The sequence below is a fragment of the Neopelma chrysocephalum genome, unplaced genomic scaffold, assembly GCF_003984885.1.
Source record: "Neopelma chrysocephalum unplaced genomic scaffold, ASM398488v2 Primary Assembly neopelma1_96821, whole genome shotgun sequence".
Lineage (NCBI taxonomy): Eukaryota > Metazoa > Chordata > Aves > Passeriformes > Pipridae > Neopelma > Neopelma chrysocephalum.
The window spans coordinates 612,147-632,993 of NW_020925465.1; the positions used below are offsets into that span (position 1 = coordinate 612,147).

At 36.4% G+C, this 20,847-nt stretch overlaps 1 protein-coding gene across 3 annotated transcripts in view; it reads right to left on the minus strand.

The window, feature by feature from the left end:
- MCCC2 (methylcrotonoyl-CoA carboxylase 2) overlaps positions 1 to 20,847 on the minus strand; it is a 34,404-nt gene that overhangs the window by 9,115 nt on the left and 4,442 nt on the right. For all 3 annotated transcript variants that reach the window (XM_027670246.1, XM_027670247.1, XM_027670248.1), the window contains exons 3-13: positions 19,163 to 19,247; positions 18,800 to 18,901; positions 18,056 to 18,183; positions 16,610 to 16,722; positions 11,625 to 11,738; positions 5,782 to 5,846; positions 4,722 to 4,821; positions 3,754 to 3,849; positions 2,492 to 2,564; positions 2,207 to 2,283; positions 79 to 145 (exon numbers count right to left, since the gene is read on the minus strand). In XM_027670246.1, the coding sequence (XP_027526047.1) occupies positions 79 to 145; positions 2,207 to 2,283; positions 2,492 to 2,564; positions 3,754 to 3,849; positions 4,722 to 4,821; positions 5,782 to 5,846; positions 11,625 to 11,738; positions 16,610 to 16,722; positions 18,056 to 18,183; positions 18,800 to 18,901; positions 19,163 to 19,247 (1,020 nt within the window). The remainder of the gene's footprint in view (positions 1 to 78; positions 146 to 2,206; positions 2,284 to 2,491; positions 2,565 to 3,753; positions 3,850 to 4,721; positions 4,822 to 5,781; positions 5,847 to 11,624; positions 11,739 to 16,609; positions 16,723 to 18,055; positions 18,184 to 18,799; positions 18,902 to 19,162; positions 19,248 to 20,847) is intronic.

The following is a 20,847-nucleotide window of genomic DNA, read 5'->3' on the forward strand; positions in this document are numbered from 1 at the left end:
GCACACTAAAACATAGCCTCCAGAGTTAATGGCAGAGCCTACAACTTAGTGAAATGTCAAAATAATGATCTTATTCACCTGTAATATTCTGCAAAAACACAATGGGAATATTTCTCTGGCAACACAACTGGATAAAATGTGTACCCTGTGGAGAGAAAAATAAAAATAAAAGGAGTAAGCCATTAAAATTTCGACAAGTGAAGCCATCACTACCAGCACTCTGAAATCTGTGGTAAGTCCTCCCACTGAAATCCATTGGAGTATTTGCATCATGAAGTGTTATACTCCTTCTCCTTCATCCAAAGTCAAATGCAAAACATGTACTCTAGCGGAAGTAAGAAAACTCCAAAGACCTATGAGTCCATGGGTAAAGCAGAAATAATATCCTTAAAAACATTACTACTGACACTGAAAAACTCAACTGCTTTGACTCAATCATATGTACAGACAGCTACACAGTGTGACATCGAGTTTTGTAAGACTTCTGTAGGAGTTTTGTGTCACAGAAATTATGACAGCCAGTCAGAAGAAAATATCTCCCCGTTTTCTGTATAAAATAGAAGTATTCTCTGAAACTGGGAAAGCCCCACAAACGTTATTTGCTCTTTGCCCTGCCAATTGCTGGAACATTCTCTCCTTTTCCTGAGGGCAGATTCCCTCTCCCCATTTTCTAGGAAAAGACCAATTTCCCAGTAAAGGTACAAATATTAGATTTCAAGCTTCTGTTTCAACTAGAAATAATCTAAATCGATAAAGTTCCTCAGGTTATTTATGCACTGCTGGTAAACAAAACAAAGCAAAAACGATTATGTAGCACAGCAACCGAAAAAATATCTAACCTCGTCAGTATATGAATCCGCCAAGGGTTACAAAAAGAAAAAAGAGAGAAAAATAATAAAGCATAACCTTCTTGCTTTTTCAGAGGACAACATGAATTGCACAGTGTTGATTATGGGAAACGTGAAACAGCTCATTACAAAAATGCAAAAGAAAAAAAAGGAATATTGTTAGATTATGATGCTTATAGAAGCAACATCATGGACAAAGGTTTCTCTACAACTGAAACAACTGAAACTTGACCATCTCCTTTTACAGTACTGACATGCCAGGAAAAGTCAGCAAAGATTCCTTACGTTTTTTTCATTGATAGGAATATAGGTTGTAGCATGAAATTATTAGAAAAATACCAGAAGTATTAGAAATACTGCAAGAGTTATTTTCTACTTGGAAATAACTGTGTTAAAACAAATGTTAGGTGAAAACAATGTAATTTACTGTTCTCCAAGCTGAAAGTATTCTTTTAGTACATGAAACTCAATTTCATGTATTATTTTATTACAGCAATAAATCAAGTAAAATTACTTCCTTTCTCCCCATCTCTCATCAATCCTTCCTTTTTTCTATAGATTCTCAATAATGATTCCTCACCATTAGTTTGAGTAGCCTGCTAGAACAAAACTACCATATATAACTACTGTTAAAAAAAATTCAACTGACAGTTGTTACTTGAAAAAAATAAAGAACTAAAGCAAACAACACAGACCAAGGTAAGTAAACACTCTGCCATATCCAGATACTCTTTAGCATCATCAATCCCCCAAGTACAAATCTGTAAAGCACTATTAACTGTAATACTATCACAATATTCCTTCAGAGATCTCCCTTCATTCACAAAACAGGTATTTCAGCTCAGAGATTTTTTTGAGACTGCACAGGTTTTCACTCATTATTCTAAGCCAGGAGATCCCATAGCAAAGCACAAAAATTAAACCTCTGGTAAAACAATGAACTGAGTACTGGAATTCAGGTTTGAAATTTTCCAATTACTAGAAAAACAATCATGTGATCTAAAGTAGTACTTCACAGTTTAGAGGTTAGGAATACCAATAGGGCATTTGATGTAATCAGTGTGGACTTGTCCTGTAAAAGCTGTAAGTTGCAGGATACTACTTCAACTGTGCTGTATTCATACAAATTTAAATGCTGTTCTTCTATTGACCTAATTTCTTCACATCAGAAAAATCTACAGAACATTGTTTCTAAAATATGGTCAATTGTTTTTATAGCTTATTAACCTGTTTCACATTTACACGAAAAATGTGGAGCCAGCTCCCTTTCACTATTTAAAAAAGTTCCTAATTTCAAGAGCAAGTTGTCCACCAGAAGTTTTGTTTCTCAATGGCAAAGAAGCTAATTATCTATTTACCTTTTTTGCCGATTCTGAGAAAAGAACTCCATTGTTTCCAATAATTCCTACTGGATAACCAAAAATTCTTGCAAATCCTAAGGCAGAAAGATTAATTTGTAAATTTCCACATATATATATTTTACCATGGCATGTAAAGGCAACACTTTCTCCTGGTAACAGAAACTGCTATTTTTCTGAAGATAAACATTATTAAAAATATCAATGGGTGAGCCAAACAGAATGAATCCAACTATAAAACCAGTGGGAACATACACAGCACAATTAGAATATATTTCTAAATACCTGTTATTAGTGTATCCCCATACAAGGCTTTGAATTCATCAAATCTACTTCCATCCACAATTCTAGCAATGACCTTAAGAAAAAACAGAAAAGTTAAATTCCTAATCCTTCATATATTTTAATTTCTTTAGAAAGACCAACATATAATTTAATACAACCTTTCCATTTTTAGAACATCAAGCAGCCCACTATATAAACAGTCTGGATGGAAGGCAAAGCCCATTTACTTTTTTAAGTGTGATTTATCTACATGTTTGTAAAAATGGGATTTCAAGATTAAGAATATCCTAATCAAATAGTTAAACTATACAGGAACAAAGTTTTCCTGATTAGTGGAATTTCAAAGAAAAACTGCTACCTCTAGTTATTTTAAACATTGATCAACAGACTCTCATTTATAAAGAAAAAAACATATAAAGCTATGAGTTGCTTTCTCAGAGATACAGTTATTTTCAGCTTTGCTTGAATTTGTGACATATAAAAATAATGAAGATCTGATCTGAGGTTTCTCTGAGATGCAAAGGGGGCATTTTTTATAAATACAGATCCACTCCTAGCAAGACATTTGCCAGAAGGCATTTATTTCAACTTTAAAAGAACACAAGTCCAAATTATTCCAATACTTTTCAGGGGGTAATGTGAGGCTCAGTACAAGTGTTCATCTCTTTCTTTCCCTTAATGCTAAGCATACCCTAGTAATTTAAATATTTTAAGACAGGTACGTATTAAAGACTCTTGATAGAATACATACTTGGTTGGTAGTGAAAAAATGTGGGATCTGCACAAAATACGAGATAGGATGTGGGCTCAGATGAAGGTTTCAAGGCAGACAATGACACTAGAACTGCAGCACAGTACAACAGACTCCATACATTGCTGGGAGAACTCTCAATTGTCTGGTGTGCTTTTACTCCATAAGTCTTTAAATACTTGATCTTTCACAGGATTAACAGAAAAAGAAAGCCATTGTACCACTCAGCAAGCCTACAAAATGCTCTGCCAATGCAAAGTTACTATTTCTGTCAGCTTTTTCAGAATGTTATCAGTCTCACATCCTTGCACATCCTTCTTAAAAGTATAACCAGAAAGTATTACATTTTCAACAAGTCATTGCCATTGCAATGCATCTGGTAGACAAAATCATAGAAAAATAAGCACCCAAATCAGATGTTATCAACTATGATAGCATAAAGAGTGATTTCCTGCAAGAAAACTGGGTGCATGTATGTATGGGCATGTGGATCTTGCATTAATACTCATACCTCTTTGACATCAAAATTTCTTTTTAGCTGGTCGCCAACTATTCCATATATTTCATCAGCCGGAAATAAAGGCTCTTCTGACGGTTCTATAGTCACCTATAGCAATTTAATAAAGCAATTTACACAACAAAGGAACTATGAGTCCACATTATGACTTGAAAGTTCAAACAACAATTAATTTGCCAACTTCTTTGAGCACAGACTTCATCAATCACATTGAAATGACTGTAATGGCTTGTCCTTACTTTGCATAAAGATCAAGTTTCTTAAACTGAAGGTTGATAACACCTTTCTCACTTACTGTTACCCTTTTTCTATTCCTGCATATACCTCCACATGTACTCCACTTCTTCCATGTTATAAAAAAATAAAGCATGTCCTCTCATTTTCTTACTTTTCCTCGTGTCCCACAAGGTAGGAATTATTCTGAAAAACTGGTGAAGATTTTTGTCACACAACTGAATAAAACATCTTGCCTTCCTTCAGCTGTCTATTCACCCTCTCACATCTCCACTAAAATAAAATAGGGTCATTCCCCCCATATGCTATCCATCTAAAACGAATTTCTAAATCAATACAACAGAATAACATGATTTACGTCTGTCCCTTCAGTTTTGTACTTCTCCTTAATAATGGCAGAAAATATCTGCTCAAAAAGATGCTTTAGCAGGTATCTAATTTTAAGTCCTTGGAAACGATCACGTGGGTTTAAAAGTCAATTGAGTGTCTTGCAAGACTGGATTAATTTAAAAGTGCAATTCTGTGACTCTGAAGCACTTTTCTAGTTGCTTCACTCTCCCACTTAAGCCCAGTGATTTTATTGGGAATAATACACCAGGAATACAACTGCAGAACTGACACAGTAGAGAAATCTTTAAGGACAAGAAGTGCAACTTTAATTTTCAAAATGCCTGAAGTCATAGACAAAAATGTGTTATATAAATCAGGCTAGGGTTCTATACACTTACGTCTATTTTCTTCTGGAGATTTAAACTTCTTACAACTTTCCTTGCTAGATGAAGTGCATGATTGTCATCCAAAGCATAGTGATCCGTTACACCAGATTTTCTGTATGTAAATAACAAGAACAATATGAATACTTAGGAAAAGTCATAAATCTGGTAATGAAAATTTGCAGTTTTAAAATATCCAAGACCTTAAAAAATTTATTTTTATATTTAAAACACAGATGCTACCATACAGCGCTCTGTGCTTTGTTATAAAATTACTTTAAAAATAAAATCCATGCCTGACCTTTTATTTGAAATAGCACATTCAAGTTATCAGACATGATGTAAAATAGCAACTCCGGGAAGTAAAAAATCTAAATGACAATATAAATTACCATAAGCATTGTTCAAATGAAACAAAAATTCATTTGAAATTATGAAGAAAAACAAACATGTTTTTCACAAAAACGGCATGAACTGCCCTTCAAAAGAATTCTTTATTCACTTCAGTAAATTGAAGTAAAAAATAAGCAGTTATTGTACAACAATACCTAACTTACTGTGCAGTAATATCTAATTTTGCCTACTATTCATTTTAGAACTTCAAAGTGTGTAGAATTTTTTGTTTTGTTGACAAGCACTCTCTTACAAAAAACACAAGCTATTTTGATTTTGCTTGTAGTAAGTTCTGAGAGTAAGAAAGACACAATATACAAAATGTAATATCTTTCTCAATATCTATTACTCTATTAACAACTAGTATTAAATAGTAAAGTCCTCCGTATTATGCATGATGCTGCAGTATACTAGACGTATTTTAAAGTAGTAAACTAAGGAAACAGCATCTTAACTAGAGTATAACAAGGTAACTATGCTAGTCTAACAATAAAATGATCTGTCTGCACACACAAGCACATCAAAATCTTAACTTCCAAAATCTAAATACAGCTAAAAAATATCTAAAAATATAAAAAAAATAAAATAAAATAAAATAAAATAAAATAAAATAAAATAAAATAAAATAAAAGCTGAAGTCTCAAATATGGAAGAAATTAACTGGGAAAATATTTCTTTAAACCTGCAATGAAGATCTGCCCCTCCAAGATCCTCTGCTGATACCTCTTCACCTGTTGCTGCTTTAACCTACCACAAGAAAAGGAAAATGAGCTTCAGAGTAGATACTTGTCTTGGATTAATACTTACACTGGCTTAGGTACAGCAGTAAAAGAGATCTTTGCAAAATGCTTCTTCGTTAATAGTATTTGCCCAGTTAATCTCCCACAGAGCATTCAAAATGGGACAGGACAGAATCTTTCCAAAATTACTTAGTTTCTTTGACTTTGTATCCTTATTCTAGCATTACCATGTAGTTTTGACTGACAGAGACCCTCCAGTTACTGTTGATTTACTGCTGTGTCCACTATTAGTGTGAATATACCTATACATCCTTTAAATTCATAAACGTGCATTTTCACAAAAGTTTTCTTAACAAGAAAATTCAAATGCGGTACTGTCCTGCACTGTTGCAAGCAAACAATATCTCTATTGAAACTTAGCATTCTTCACTCTTGCTTTCTTTATACAAACTCTTCTGTGAATTTTAACTTACTTAAATATTAACCACAGAACAACCATTAGCAGGTTTTATTTTCTTAACCTTCCAGTAAACACATAATAATTTAGTAATAATAATTTTCTTTAAAAGAGCATATCAGTGGCACATAACTGTTCAGATCAAGTATGATGTCTCCACAAAAGTACCTGAAATGACAACCGAAATCCTAGATCTGTGAAATCTTAGACCCAAAAGGGTAATTCAAGAGTAAATGAACTCCTTCTTAAAACAACTGCACAGCTGTAAAAAACCCCAAAAGACTTCTTGATGCATTTCAACTCTACAGCAACTGCTTTGAAAAGGATTCCTTGAAAGCTGGTGAAACCATGATTTATCACACATGGAGAGTACAGAGGTAGAGCATGAGACAAGGAAAGGGAAAACTATCACCCCTTCCAAAATAGACTTCAGTTTTCAAGTTTCATGTCTAAAAATGATGCACACTAAATATATAAATATATACATATACAGAAACATAAATATGTAAATTCATATTCTCTCACACACACATACACTTGAAAACTGTCAAGTTTGCAAAATTATGTATAGATATCTCTTCAGTAGTAGAATTTTTGCGTTGAAATTTGAATTACCCATGCAATATGAAAGTGTGGCATTCTGATACTAATTAATGGAAAATTTCTGTCAGAGGCATAATTAACTTGAGTCTTCATCAAAGAAGGAACAGAAGAACATACTCTTCAGAGCAATTAGGAAGATTTCTTCACTGAAAGGGCTATGCAGCATTGAGACAAGGCTGCCCAGAGAATTGATTAAGTTGTCAGCCCTGGAGGTATTTAAATGCATACAGATGTGGCATTTAAAGGGACATGGTTTAGTGGTGGACTTGGCAGTGTCGGGTTAAGGACCGCACTCAATGATCTTTAGGGTGTATTCTAACATAGGTGATTCTATGATTTGATGATATGATTTGATTCTATGAAATAATTACATACCTCTCTCTTTATGCAAACAGTTACATGTTAACTACTCCAGAACTCGGCACATATATGAATACAGCACTGATTTCTTTTAGCACAGAAATCTAGAGACTAATTTTAATACATTTTACAAAAATATTTTTTCCATTTTTCGACAGAGGTGAAGTTTTCCTCCTCCAAATCACAGTATTGGAGCTGTGGGCTCTGTCAGCCACCCTGAGACACCATCAAATTTAACTCCCCTGCTCAAAGCAGAGTCAATCAGAGAAGGTTGATGATGACCACGTAATGACCACAAATTTTGAGAGTCTCAAGGATGGAGACTTCACAACCTCTCTGGACAACTTGGTTTGGTATGACCACCCTTGCAATAAAAAAGTGTTTTTCTGCAACTAAACAGAACTTCCTGTATTTCAATCTGTGCCCTGTAGCCTCGATCTATCGCTGGGCATCAATGAGAAGTTTGGCTCTATTACCTTAACTTCTCACTGCAAGGTATTCATACACATGGATAGATTCACCCTGAGATGCTCCAGTCCCTTCATCATCTTCACAGACCCTTACTAACTCATTGAAACATGTCCATGTCTTTCTTGGTCTGGAGAGCCCAGAGCTGGACCTAGCAGTCCAAATGCATCTTAGGAGGGCTGACTAGATGAGAAGGATTATTTGCTCCAACACCTTCCCAGGTACAGCAGTGCAACAAAGCATTCTACAAACTGTAGTTTAAGTAATGATTAAAGTTATTTGAAGTGAATGGTTGATGTTATCCTGAAGTTTATTAAATTCTAACAGATTGCAAGTAAGAGTTTTGGCAAGTGGGTATTTTCAAAGAAACCCTGTTCAAGCTACTTCAGTTAAAAATTATCAGGAGTAATGAACATAAATTTCAGACATAATGTGCATTTTCCACAAGAGATGAGGCTGACATGTAGAAAAGTCCCCAGTACACAAATATATGAATTTGACAAACTTATTCCCTCTTTTTACCAGACTTTTCTTCACCTCTGAGCACAGAAAGTAGCAAATTTTCGCTTGGGAAGGAAGAGTCAGAAATTTCCGTAAAGAGACGACAAAGCCTGACCTATCAAGCAGTACTGCCAAAGATGAGGATATAGATAGCTTCAGCCTGGGGAAGTGCAGAATGGCCCTAAATATTATTACTACTGTGACACTTCTCTTCAAGTTCTATCTGTTTATGGAGTCATTACTCCCCACCCTTCTCAAAAGAAGGGAAAGCAAACTTCCATTTTAGATGGTGGACTAATTGTACCTGCAATTCACATTTTATCATGCACATGTCAAGACTAATTATAACTAACATCAGGGATTTTCTTTCACTTCCTTAGAATGTTTTGTTTTACGCAGGTAAGCGATAAAATCCATCCTATTTTTTTTATGTAGGAAAGACATTTTGGGGAACAGAGCTCAGACAATAATGGCTACAATATCTTCTACAGCATGGAATGGTAGTTTCTACGGGAGTCTGAAGTAATTTTGATGCTTAGAAAAGGCAAGTAAAATATTTTCAGGGAGAATATGAAAAGCTCCACAAAACAGAAAAGCTGTCAGGTAGTGATATTAAAGTTTGATCTATACGCACAAAGATAAGGATCATTACATCTGCAGGTTGCTAAGGAACAAATTAAATTGGAAGGTAGTTGTGAAATCTTCCTCTGAAAATGGTGAAAAGTTTTCGAAACGTCTAACTTCACAACATCCTCGCAGTCACTGACTTGCCTAGTCAAGTCTTCTCCTGGAGGCCTGACTCAGGTCACTCAGCTGCCTATACTGGCAAAAGTCTCAGGCACTGCATCTCAGTAATACCCATGTATGACCTAAATTTCCTTGTGAAGTTAAATGATTGCCAAGCAGGCCAGCTTCCTGGGTAGTACGGGTATTAGCTGCCTCATGTACCTGCATAGGGCTGGAGCCTGAAAGAAAACTGGCTCTCAGTAAGTTCTCCAGGACACATTATTTAGTGCACCCACTGGGTCTCCCAGGATCTGAAGAACATTTCCAGCTCTAACACAACTCCAAGCAGGAGTGTAATCAAGGTACACTGAACTCTGCAGCAGTCTTGCCAACGGACATGCCACATGAGAAGAGCTATGCTTTCTCAGGTCCTTTAGATTTCCTAGTTGGGTTTCTGCAACAAATTACTCTGTACCTGAGCAAGCCCCAGAGGCAGTGCTGGCCCTTTATATGCCACTGCCTCTAAGCTGATGAGCTGTCCTGAACCTAGAAAACGTTTGTACTTAGACAGCTCAGGTGCTCCTGCAACAGGGTAGTTATTCTTAACACAATAACCAACCTATTAACAGCCTGATATAAAAAGTTCATTTCTTTTATCATACTAATTTTCTCACCTCAATAAAAAGATGTATGAATCACACAATGTTACTCAATCGATACTATTCTCAACTAATACCTTCATTCATGTTTATACCACTTTTCACCAAGAAACTCCAAATACCTAAAGTGATAAATTTATAAAAAATTACTTAATTTTGAGGAGGATTTGTCTTTGTTTACATACAAACAACAAGCTGAAAAAAACTAATATAAGATAAAAAGGAACAGAAACCTACGTAAGACATTTGAAACCATTACTGCCAAAGGAATTCCAACAGCTAAAATTCTAATGAGCTATAAATAAATTAGGATTATATTACATAAGTGCTATTAATCACTTCATCTGCTTTTGCTGACTACTTTTTTTTTCTTGTCAACTTAGAAAGCCTCTGCTGAAATAAAAAATTGCTTCAAACTAAGTGCTTTGTTTTATTAGGGTAGACAACGAAGCACTCTTGTAATTAAAGGTATGTCCCTGTTTTCCATATGCCAGTTACATTCTGAATTTATTTAAGACATTCTGGAACACTGAATTATATTTCCCAGCCACAGGAAAGAATCTCTGCAGTTATGGTAAGACTTCTGAGGTTTTTTTTAACTGCAAAAGAATTTAAACTGAACTTTGGAAGGAAAAAAAAAAGGTACAAAATGCCAAATCCACTTTTATCACCAAGATGACACAGTGGGGAAAAAAATTCACTCTAAAGTAAAGAAAAAGAATGGAAGGCAAAAATGTCCTGTGGAAATGAGAGCAGTGCTATACAAATAAACACTAAATGACATTACAGGATAAGTTCTTCAAGCTTTCAATGAAATGAACACAATCACGTCTTAGGAACTGGCCAACAAATAAATCTGTCAGTGATTCTCTTCCCATAGTTTAATGGGACATGCTATATATTCCCAGCATCTTAAGTGGTGAAGGCAGTGACTTCCAACAGACTTCACCTCCCTACAGGAATCAGTGCAGGCAGCAGAATCTTCATTAACAATGCTGTTACAAAGTGATTTCTCCATTTAGGTCTGGTCAAGCTGGAAGGACTCTCGAGAGACAGGTGATTTGTACTTGGCTTTGTCACACAAAGCTTACCTAAGTTCTCAAAAGACTGTAACCAAAACAGAGCTGTCGTGCTGCCTCAGAACAATTTGTACAACAGGGCAAATACGTGACTATTCCAAAAAAGCAAGTTTATCCAGTCATGATTCATTGAGACTGGAACAGTTGTGATGGGTCATGCTCTAGCTGCTAGTTCTAGCACTAACATTTATCACTGTAAATTCATTTCTTCTCATAAAGCTTGTGTTAAATTATCTTCGTCAGCAAAGATTATTTATTACTTGTACCGGTATAAAACTGAGCCTACACTTGAACATACAGCTGTTTCTGAAATAATAAACCCCATTCAAGTACTCCTTTTTGTTGGAGCCAAACTACTGCAATTTTAAAGCTGTGTTATACTGCAGAATTTTGTAGTCACAAATTCCACTCTGAGTTCCACAATAAAGCAAGTTTCAATTCACAAAAGTTCTTCAGGTCAGTTTCCTTAGAAACAATTTCCTTACTAAGCAAGTAAGAAAACTATGACAAACTCCATCATAAGTGCATCTCCTTTGTCTGTAAAATGACATAAAATATAGCTGATCAGTCATGCTTCTGAACCTCTCTGATCTTGACGGCTGTTTTTTTTTTTTTAATTTCACATCATACCTAGAGACTACAAAATTGAATACAGAGACCATTTTTATCATTAAAAATGTGCACGGCAATCTAAAAGCACTAAAAAACATCTTAACACAGTCTGATTTACATATATACATCTAACAGATGGAAGAGATTTATTTTAGGATATAAACATTCAGATATACTTAAAAATGCAAAGTAATCTACAGAATATCTGGAAATATCTCATCAAGAAATGTGTCAATTGTTTAAGCTCTACAATTATCGCAGCCTGATACTGGAGGAGGGGGCAGGGGGGGCTATGTCACTAGAAACTGATGTATTCTTACCAGTGGTGGCCCTCCCAGGAATATTGTTCCCTGTTTGCCAACAATAATACTTTCATCAGCCATTGCAGGTACGTATGCTCCTCCTGCTGTACAGGATCCCATTACTACTGCTATCTAGGGGAGAAACAAAAACACAAGTTAATGAATTGTTCAACCTTTAAAAACAGCAAATGTTTTGTACAAATTTTTCTCTGTGAGATTATTTTTGCTTGATAGAGCAAGTTTTTTTATTTTTTAGCTTTTCTTTAAAAGTATGGAATGACTCTAGTTTCCAACAGTCTTTTAAACTATGATCTTCATGCCACCCTGCTGGAAAATTCATGTATGATGTACCATAAGGTACGTATGTGGTATGTTTGATGAGACACGCATTCTACCATGAAATTTGTTTTTTACTGATGAACGGTAAAAGGTTGAAACCTAGAGGTTGCTCTTGGTATTTATGCTCAAGCCGGAGCTTCAGTTGTTGCTTATTGGCATAGTTTCACCGATGTTAATATCCTTTGAAGAAAATTCCTCACATCTACTAGTTTGTAACTGTAGTTCCTCAGTGGATCAACTAATTAACTCTGCCCCTTTAAGGTATGAGTATTTTGTTATAGGCTCCAACGTGAATAATCTCTGCTTCATCCATTTGCCTAATTTTGACACGAACATCTACTTAATGGGCATCTTCTACCAGTAATATCTTGGTGATACTGTAATAAAACTGGCTTGGCCCTGGATATGATGAATACTATAACATTATACGATCATGAAAGTGAAGTTTCTCATTTAATTTCTCCTCCAAAGACCCTTCCAAAGCACTTGTAGAGTAGAAGAAAAGGAATACTCATGAAAAAGGCAGACAGTAAGAAACACTTTCTTTCACAATCACACACATACAAACAAAAAAAAAATTTAAAAAACCTCCAGTAAATACCATTATTTTACGCTAAGTTTGTTTCAAGATATTTCTAAAGCGATATCAGGTAGTGTTCTCTATTACATAATAATTTAACGTTTGCTCTTAAAAGAAAACAGTACACAGAAAAATGAAACTTCCAAATCACATTACCCAAATCTTAAGCAGGAGTAAATGAACTATGTTGACCTGCTATCATAAAATCAAACAGCATTTTCAGCAAACAGTTTCTCAAACAGTATCTTAAACTATATTCAGAGTCACATGATTAATCTGCAGTATTTCTGTTGTGCATTTAATAACTAACTCCTGGTGAATACAAAAACAACATAAGTCTCTAGAAACGGGAGAAACTTCGGCAACAGACGTTTCCCTAGGATTTGTGGTTTTTTCCTACTCTTAATTTTGCCATGCTTTTGCTGAAAAATGTGCCTGCATTTAAACTTAAACTCAGGTGTTATTTTTTCCAACATAAAAATTGGAATATGTATATACTGGAAAAAATAAAACCTACCTGTTAAATAGCACAACTCCAAATTCTCAAAAAATGTCTTACTTCTTGACTTCATTCTTTGAATTATGACATAGGAAGTTATTGGCAGGTGCAATGAAAATCAAGAGTCCTAACTGCACATCCAGTATCTCATATCTACTGATCAGGTCCCCATTTTATCCATGCAGCATATGAGTGTGAGAGAACTCAGGAAGCTGCAAATGAGACGCTAATCACAGCTTTCTGATTCACAGCCATACAGAAAACAACACAATTTAAACCGTATTAGGTGTATAACAAATTAGTCACAGGCAAAAGTGGAGGGGGAAATTAAAAGCACCATCAGCAACTGGAAAATAAAAAAAAGAAAAAAAGCAAGCACTTTAAAGGGCAAAATTGAAAAGAGCTAATGAACTGATGAAACAGACCTTTAGGCAGGTCACATCATAGAACAGCAGGTAGGAAAGTAACAACATCCAGATTCCCATATCAGAAGAATTAACCAGAGTGGAAATCAGAGAGAGCATAACTTCCTAACTCCGTTTTCTAATGAAATATCCTCTCAGACAGGGAAAATGGTTCTAGCTACCACAATCAGTTAGCACAGGATCCATAATAAATTTACAGATGTTAACAGTGCCTTTTTGGAATGAAACAAAGGATAGAGCCATCTCCCAAACAAAATGCACCCTTATTACATCCTTTAAATAAAGGAAGTACTTCAGTAAAACATTTTTCCCAGTCTTCAATAAACATTTAGAGAAAGATAAACTTTCATCAGTGTCATAGCTAGAAAATTTAACTTTCATCAGTGTTGTAACAAAGAGAAATGTGTTTTATTAAAAAGCAAATCTTTCTTACACTTAGTTTTTATTGTATAGGAGTACAATTACTCCTAATACAACACTATATGGTAATTGGAAGAAAAACAAATTCAACTTTTTATGGAACTTTACAAATACATTAAATATGTTTCAAGATATTCCAGAAAACACCAGTATGACTTTAGGGCCAGGCATTTCTAGAAAGGTCTTGCCTAACAAACATCAGTAATTTCAGCTTTGCAAACTGGGTACACATATTCATCTTTGACATAACATCTAAAAAGTATTACTCTTACAGCAGATCATAACTGAACTCTACAGCGAAAACAAGGTTTTCCAAAACTTCTCCTAAAAAACTTCTCCAGCAAAACACCACCTTCTCCCTGTCACTTTGTGATGATCTCCGTTGATACCTGCTGTTCTACAAAAACATTAGGACCAATTTCAATCACACATACAAATGTAAAGTACAACCTAGACCGAGCAGTAACTCTGCATGATGACCAGCTTATAAAGTGTCTTTTTTCCTAAATATTTTTCTTCTAACTAAACACTGCTTTTTTCTGGAGACCGACCTAATCACTAAAACTGCTCCACTTCTATTATTGGAAAAAACTGCAGAACGTATATTATGTCATACCTCCTAAACAGATTTAGTGTGTTGTTAGAATCATCAGCCTTGGATTTCTCTGAAGGTAATGGATTTCAGGATTCTTTGGTAGAGGAAAAGATGGTTGAAGATTTGAAGTCTGACTTGCTTCCAAAATGTGCCAAAAAGGTTTCAAGGTAACAAAAAAAGGGATTTTTAAGGATTTTTCCTTAAAATTCCTGCAAAGCCCATGTAAGGAGTCAGATGGAACACTGTATTCTTGACTGGTGCATATGCTTCACTCTGAAAGGAAGTATTGGCTTCTATTACCTCCTTCCCACATGAAGAAGCTCCTGTCTAATGCCTCAGTGGAGTCAGTTGTGCAAGTGACTGGAATCGTGTCACTCCAGACCCCTGGGGCAGGTGGAAAAGAACACTGGATAGTGGAGTTATGGTGGGTTTTGTGTCATAGCATTGCCAGGGCTACTAGGGTGTGTGACAGCCTATCCTCAGACAACGTGAGGTGAAGTAACTGCAATGACATGTAACTTAGGAGAACCTCAAAGCAGATTGCAGAAATTAAACTGTAACCCAGCCCTTTGGAAGAATGATGACTGCCTTTTCCAGGTTTTCAAAATATGGTTGAGAATTTCTTTTTCTTGAAAATAAATAATGCCATCTCAAGTTCCACAGTACGAGTGACCTAATTCTCACTCAGAATAGATTTTGCTGTTCTTATTGAATAGGAAACAGAGGCTGAATAATTTTTTAATGTTCTGCATTCCTCAGCTCTCAGTGTAATTAGCCGTAATCTGTCAGGATTGTATACGTCACTGTCAGGCCCAAAAGAGAACCTGGATTTATGATTGTAACTTCTTTTTGCTCTGAGCACTTGTAGATGTCCATAAAGAATGCAGGCTTCAAACAATATATTTTTTTTTTTTTGTTATTGCTGTTGGAAAGTGGTATGTACTTTCCTCTGGTAAACAGAAGGAGTTCTGCAGGATCAAATGAACTTTGCTGTGAGTCAGTGCTACAAGTGGGAAGCTGTCTGCTCTCCCTTGGGATCAAAGAAGACTAGCTCTGAGAACTGGTGTTCAGAACTGGAAGTTCTGGTAAGTTCATCACAATTTCCCTTTTCTGACTTGTATTAAGGACTGCTGCTGCAGTCTGTCTCCTTCACGTCAAAAAAAATACAATGAGATCTGACAAACTAGGACCACCAAAGGTAAGGAACACTTTCTGCAGGAAGAACAGCTAAGTAAGCTTGAATTTTTATGGTCTGCAAAAAGGAGTATGAGGGGGCTACAAAACCATATGAAGAGGCTGGGAGTTGACTGGCAATTCTGTTAGGAACTACCTGGTTGTTTGCTTTCCTGTAGTGTTCCTTTATTTGGGTGAGGTTATCTTCAAAGACCATGGATTCCTCCCTGGCGGCTTCTCACAGGTCCCTGTTGACAATTCCTTACAGTCTTTATCCTGTTACCTGCCTTCCTCAACTCCACTGGGACCTTACACTCTGCCCTCTACTTTCACCGCAGCCATGGCTGCCCATCAGCAGTCACATCCTCAAACACTTTACACTCTTCATGAGTAACAGATCCAGAAGTGCACTTCCCTTAGCACACCCCCTGCATCAAAAAACTGATCCCTACGTATTCCTCAAAGAACCATAACATAAAATCACCTCTGAATCATTTTATGCATCAGAAAATTAACCTCACTGTTAGGGCAGTTTTATCATAAGGTACATCACTGTATAAAATGGATATATAAATATATGCATACCCTTGTTAGTTAAAAGTATGTCTCATTTACTAGCCATCATCAAAGGGGTCCTCACCTTTACAACACTGATGCAGGATAATCAACTGTTCCAAGAGTGCTTCCTCAAATGGCCCTACACACCATGCTGTCAAGTCTATTTTTCTCCTACTCCAAGACAGGAGCAGGTGGGTCAGGTCATTAACACTACGACTAAGAAAGAAGACAGCTTCCTCAAAATTATAATGACTTCTTGTGGACAGTTACTGTGTTTACAGCACTTCCAATGCCCAGGTTAGCACAGCATGGTGCTGTCAAAAACAAAGCATGGGTACAAGCCTTGAAAACAGATAATGGTAGCAGGCATAAAAACTGGTTAGTACATTTAATTCTTAGGTAAAAGCAAATTACCTGTGGAATTCCTTGCGAGGACATTACTGCTTGATTATAGAAAATACGGCCAAAGTGATCTCGATCCGGAAATACTTCTGCTTGACGAGGTAAATTTGCTCCTCCTGAATCAACTAGAGTGAACGAAAATATATGAACATGTCCTTGAACAGTGTTATATACTTTAGTTGTTGGTAAAGTATCTGCATGTTATTTAAAAAATACAGCAATTACTATCACTAACACTAAGTATATTTCCATGAATCTAGGTATGTTAGGACATTCTTTTGGGGGGGGAAAGGGAAGGGAGAAGAAAAATAGTAAACACCCCCTTCCAAAATCACATCCATCTCAATCATTTTCATGGAAAATAAACTGAGATGTGCTTGAAGATGCAGTCATGTCTCCCTATACAAACTTCTAAACTCATCTTATTGCAAGACTTTAAAACTAAGAACACTTTCAATGTACAATTTTAACTCAATTATTCTATTGCAATTCTGTCACAAGTTCCAGAAAAAAAGCATGACTAACCACCAATGAGTTCAAAAGGTGCAGCATGTGTACTTTCATACCCTGATTATACTCCATACCGAAGACCTTAAACTATCTTTAGGAAGATTCATTTATTATATGTCCTTGCCTTATGATGTGCCCTTCAGCTTACAGGTTTCCAACAGCAGCTACCTCTCCACTCCCAATTAATGAAAATACATCCTGTCATGAGATGTATTCAGAGAAGGATACAAGCAAAGTTTCTTCTTATTTTTTTAACAACCAAGATAAAATTTAGCCCTCCCCTTTCCTCCAAGACTCTTTCTATGGCAATCCCACAAAGTCTACACCCCATGTCCCTGTATCCACCCCACCAGTAGTTTCAAGTTCACCCTTCTCCTAATCCTTCTCTTGGTATTATTTGCATGCTTGGCCTGCCAGCAGGGCAAGAAACTACAAACACGCTGTCCAGGACCTACATTTATGTTGACTTTTTAACCAGTACAAGCATCCACACTGGCAAACCAATTATTGCCCCTCTGCTGCTATGTCAGCTGCTAGGTTAAGCCAAACAGACAAGGAATAACCTACCCTATTTTTTTAAATGGAGACAGTAGAGGGGTCTTTCTCCTCTGATGCTGATATACACAAAATCCACAGGAATACACACTCTCTTACTGCTGTCTACATTGGCAGAAATCTCTTGGATTTGTATAAAAACAGGCTATGAAAATACTACTGGTAGTATACTAAAGATATTTGGTACTCTGATCTTAATCTTTAATAAAAGTATACATACATAACACTTACAGGAAGGTCTGGCTAAATATTGATGTAAAAGACTAAACTCAAAATGAAAAATAATATACAATTAAATTTCTACTTCAGTAAAACATTCCTGGTTAGTCAAATCTGGGGACACATGAGCTGCCCTTAACACAGGACATTTGCTATTTCTGCAATAGGACTTACCCAAATAAAGGCAAGGGAGATGATTTTGCATTGCAATTTCTTGAGCACGTAAGTGTTTCTTAACAGTGATGGGATAATAGGTACCACCTTTGACAGTTGCATCATTAGCAACAATCAAGCATTCCACCCTAAAAATAAAACAAGTTTATGAGAGAGTAAAACATTTCTAGTGAGTAGGTATGTATGTTGTTTAAGAACTGCAACATGCCAAGGACTCTTGAAGCCCTGATGCTCTAAGAGAGCTCTTCTCACCCGCTTTCTGTCAACTGCACACTGTAACAGCGGCCTCAGTGCTATGATGTCCTGTTCCATTATGCTGTATAGCACCATAATTAATTTCAAGAATAGTGTTGGAGGTACTTTGAGTAAGAAAAACTACTTTTTAGACTAAAATACCCCCCTATTTTTTTAAAATTCTTTACAAATGCACTAATTTCTGTCCTTCATTGAATACCAGAAACTCTATATGTGTTCTATTTTAATATGGGATACACTTACTAAACAAAAAAAACCCAAAATCAAACCACAAATAAATAAACCCCAACACAACAGAAAAAAAACCTAACCAAAAAACTCACTTTCTTTTAGCCAAGGCTAAACATATTGAGAAACCAACTTCGTTCATTTTTTGGGTATCAGAAACGAAATGCTAAAAATGCTAACAGATTAACACTGGAAACTGACTAAAATTACACCTTCTCCTTTTTCATAACATCAGTAATGTAGATGACTGGAAGCTCTCACCCAGATACTCGTCCAATGCCCGTGATAATGCCTCCTGCAGGTACCTCCTCATTACCGTACAACTGGTAACCAGCAAACTGGGAAAACTCCAAGAATGGAGAACTGAATAACGACAAATAAAACAAAATTTTAAAAACTAACTGGCTATATTTGTCATTGGATCTCACTTAAAAGGTTACAGTTTAATAAATGAGGTTTGTGGGTTTTTTTAAAAAAGAGATGAGTATTTCAAAGAACACCTCTGTAAAATTTCAATGGTGTTATTTGCCAGTGCTTATGGAAACTAAAGAGTAAAGAAGCCTGTTGTAGTATTGACCTGCAAAAGAGAACCTGAAGTGTCTAAGAAAAAAAAGAAGTACCTACCCAGGATCAATAAGCTTGTCAATTCTCTCTCTGGGTAACAGCTTTCCTCTTGATGTGTGACGCTGACGAGCTTTTTCTCCACCTCCTGTATACAACAGTAAATTGTCACTTTTTCTATCGACACAGATACATAAATCACCACTTATATTAAAACTTAGAATGGAAGTGCTGATAAGCTCCCATTTTTTGAAGCACAGACCTTAATAACAAATTTAGTAAATAATGGTTTCCACTTCAAACATATTTAAGGTACTGATAAAAATGCTTGCTTTTTAGAATGTACTCTATTTGTCCCCTCATTTTTAATAGTTAGTCTTGAGGTAAAGATTTTAATAAACATAGTTGTCTGAAACTTTCCTCCACTTCCTGGCAACAAACAGGAGGGCAGAAAACACACAGAGATAAAAGCACAGCAGTAGAACTTCAGAAAATACTATTCCCTGGAACTGATTCAGAATATCTATGCTGAATCCAATCCTGAATGACCCAACACAATCTAGATTAATTTCCTTAGATCATGCCACAACTGTAAGCAGAGTTTAGGCACACAGCATTTAATATCAAGTTTATATTTGTCTCATTTCAACCCTTCACTCGAGGTCATCCTAAATCATATCTTCTGCTCTCTAGACCCTTGTGTCATTCGATACTTAAGATTTGTTGACACACCTCAGCCTCTTTATAACAACAGCTTGTACAAACATTGTCTCTCTGTGTAGACAGATCACTGATTCACCTCATCACTCTAAAATTGTCTCCCTGTCCAAAATAAAGAAGGGGCTATTTTGCTAACATTTCTCCTTAGACTCCAGGATTTCTCTGTCAGCTAGGTATCACTGAAACAGAGCGTTAAGCCTACCTTTCAAGACCTTTCTCCTACCCCACCTCATTCCCTGATCACTACACACATCTTTTCCCACCCATCAGGCATGCCAGAAGTCCACAATTTATTTCCAATTCAGCCTGCTCATTAGGTCTGTATAGCCAGCCTAAGCCTAAATCTTGTAAACTCTTTTTGTACAAGTTTCTTATGATACAACCTCTCATATACATCCACAGAGTTACTACTCTCATCCATGTTTTTAACATCTCACATCACAACTACATTTTCTCTGACCTCCGTCTTGCCTTTCTCCTTTACACTGAGCAATGCTGCAAAAATAACTTTCATCTTGGGACTTTCGTCATCTCTGTGCACTCCTCCTCTTCACAAATGCTTACTCTCCAGGCCCTGTAGCAAATCTATTGAACATTCCTCTTCCAACAGAATAGAGGCTAGTGCAGCAACAATCTGGACAAGGGGATCAAGTGCATCCTCAGTAAGTTCACAGACTATACCAAGTTGACAAGGAGTGTTGATCTGCTGGCAGTTAGGAAGGCTCTACAGAGGAATCTGGACAGGTCGGATCAATGGGTCAAGATCAATGGTGTGAGGTTCAAAAAGGCCAAGTGTCAGGTCCTGCATTTGGGTCACAACAACCCCATGATATGCTACAGGCTGGGGAAGAGTAGATGGAAAGCTGCCTGGCTGAACATGATCCAGCAGGGTGCCCAGGTGGCCAAGAAGGCCAGTGGCATCCTGGCCTGTATCAGCAATAGTGTGGCCAGCAGGACCAGGGCAGGGACCATCCCTCTGTATGTGGCACCGGTGAGGCTGCACCTTGAACCCTGTGCTCAATTTTGGG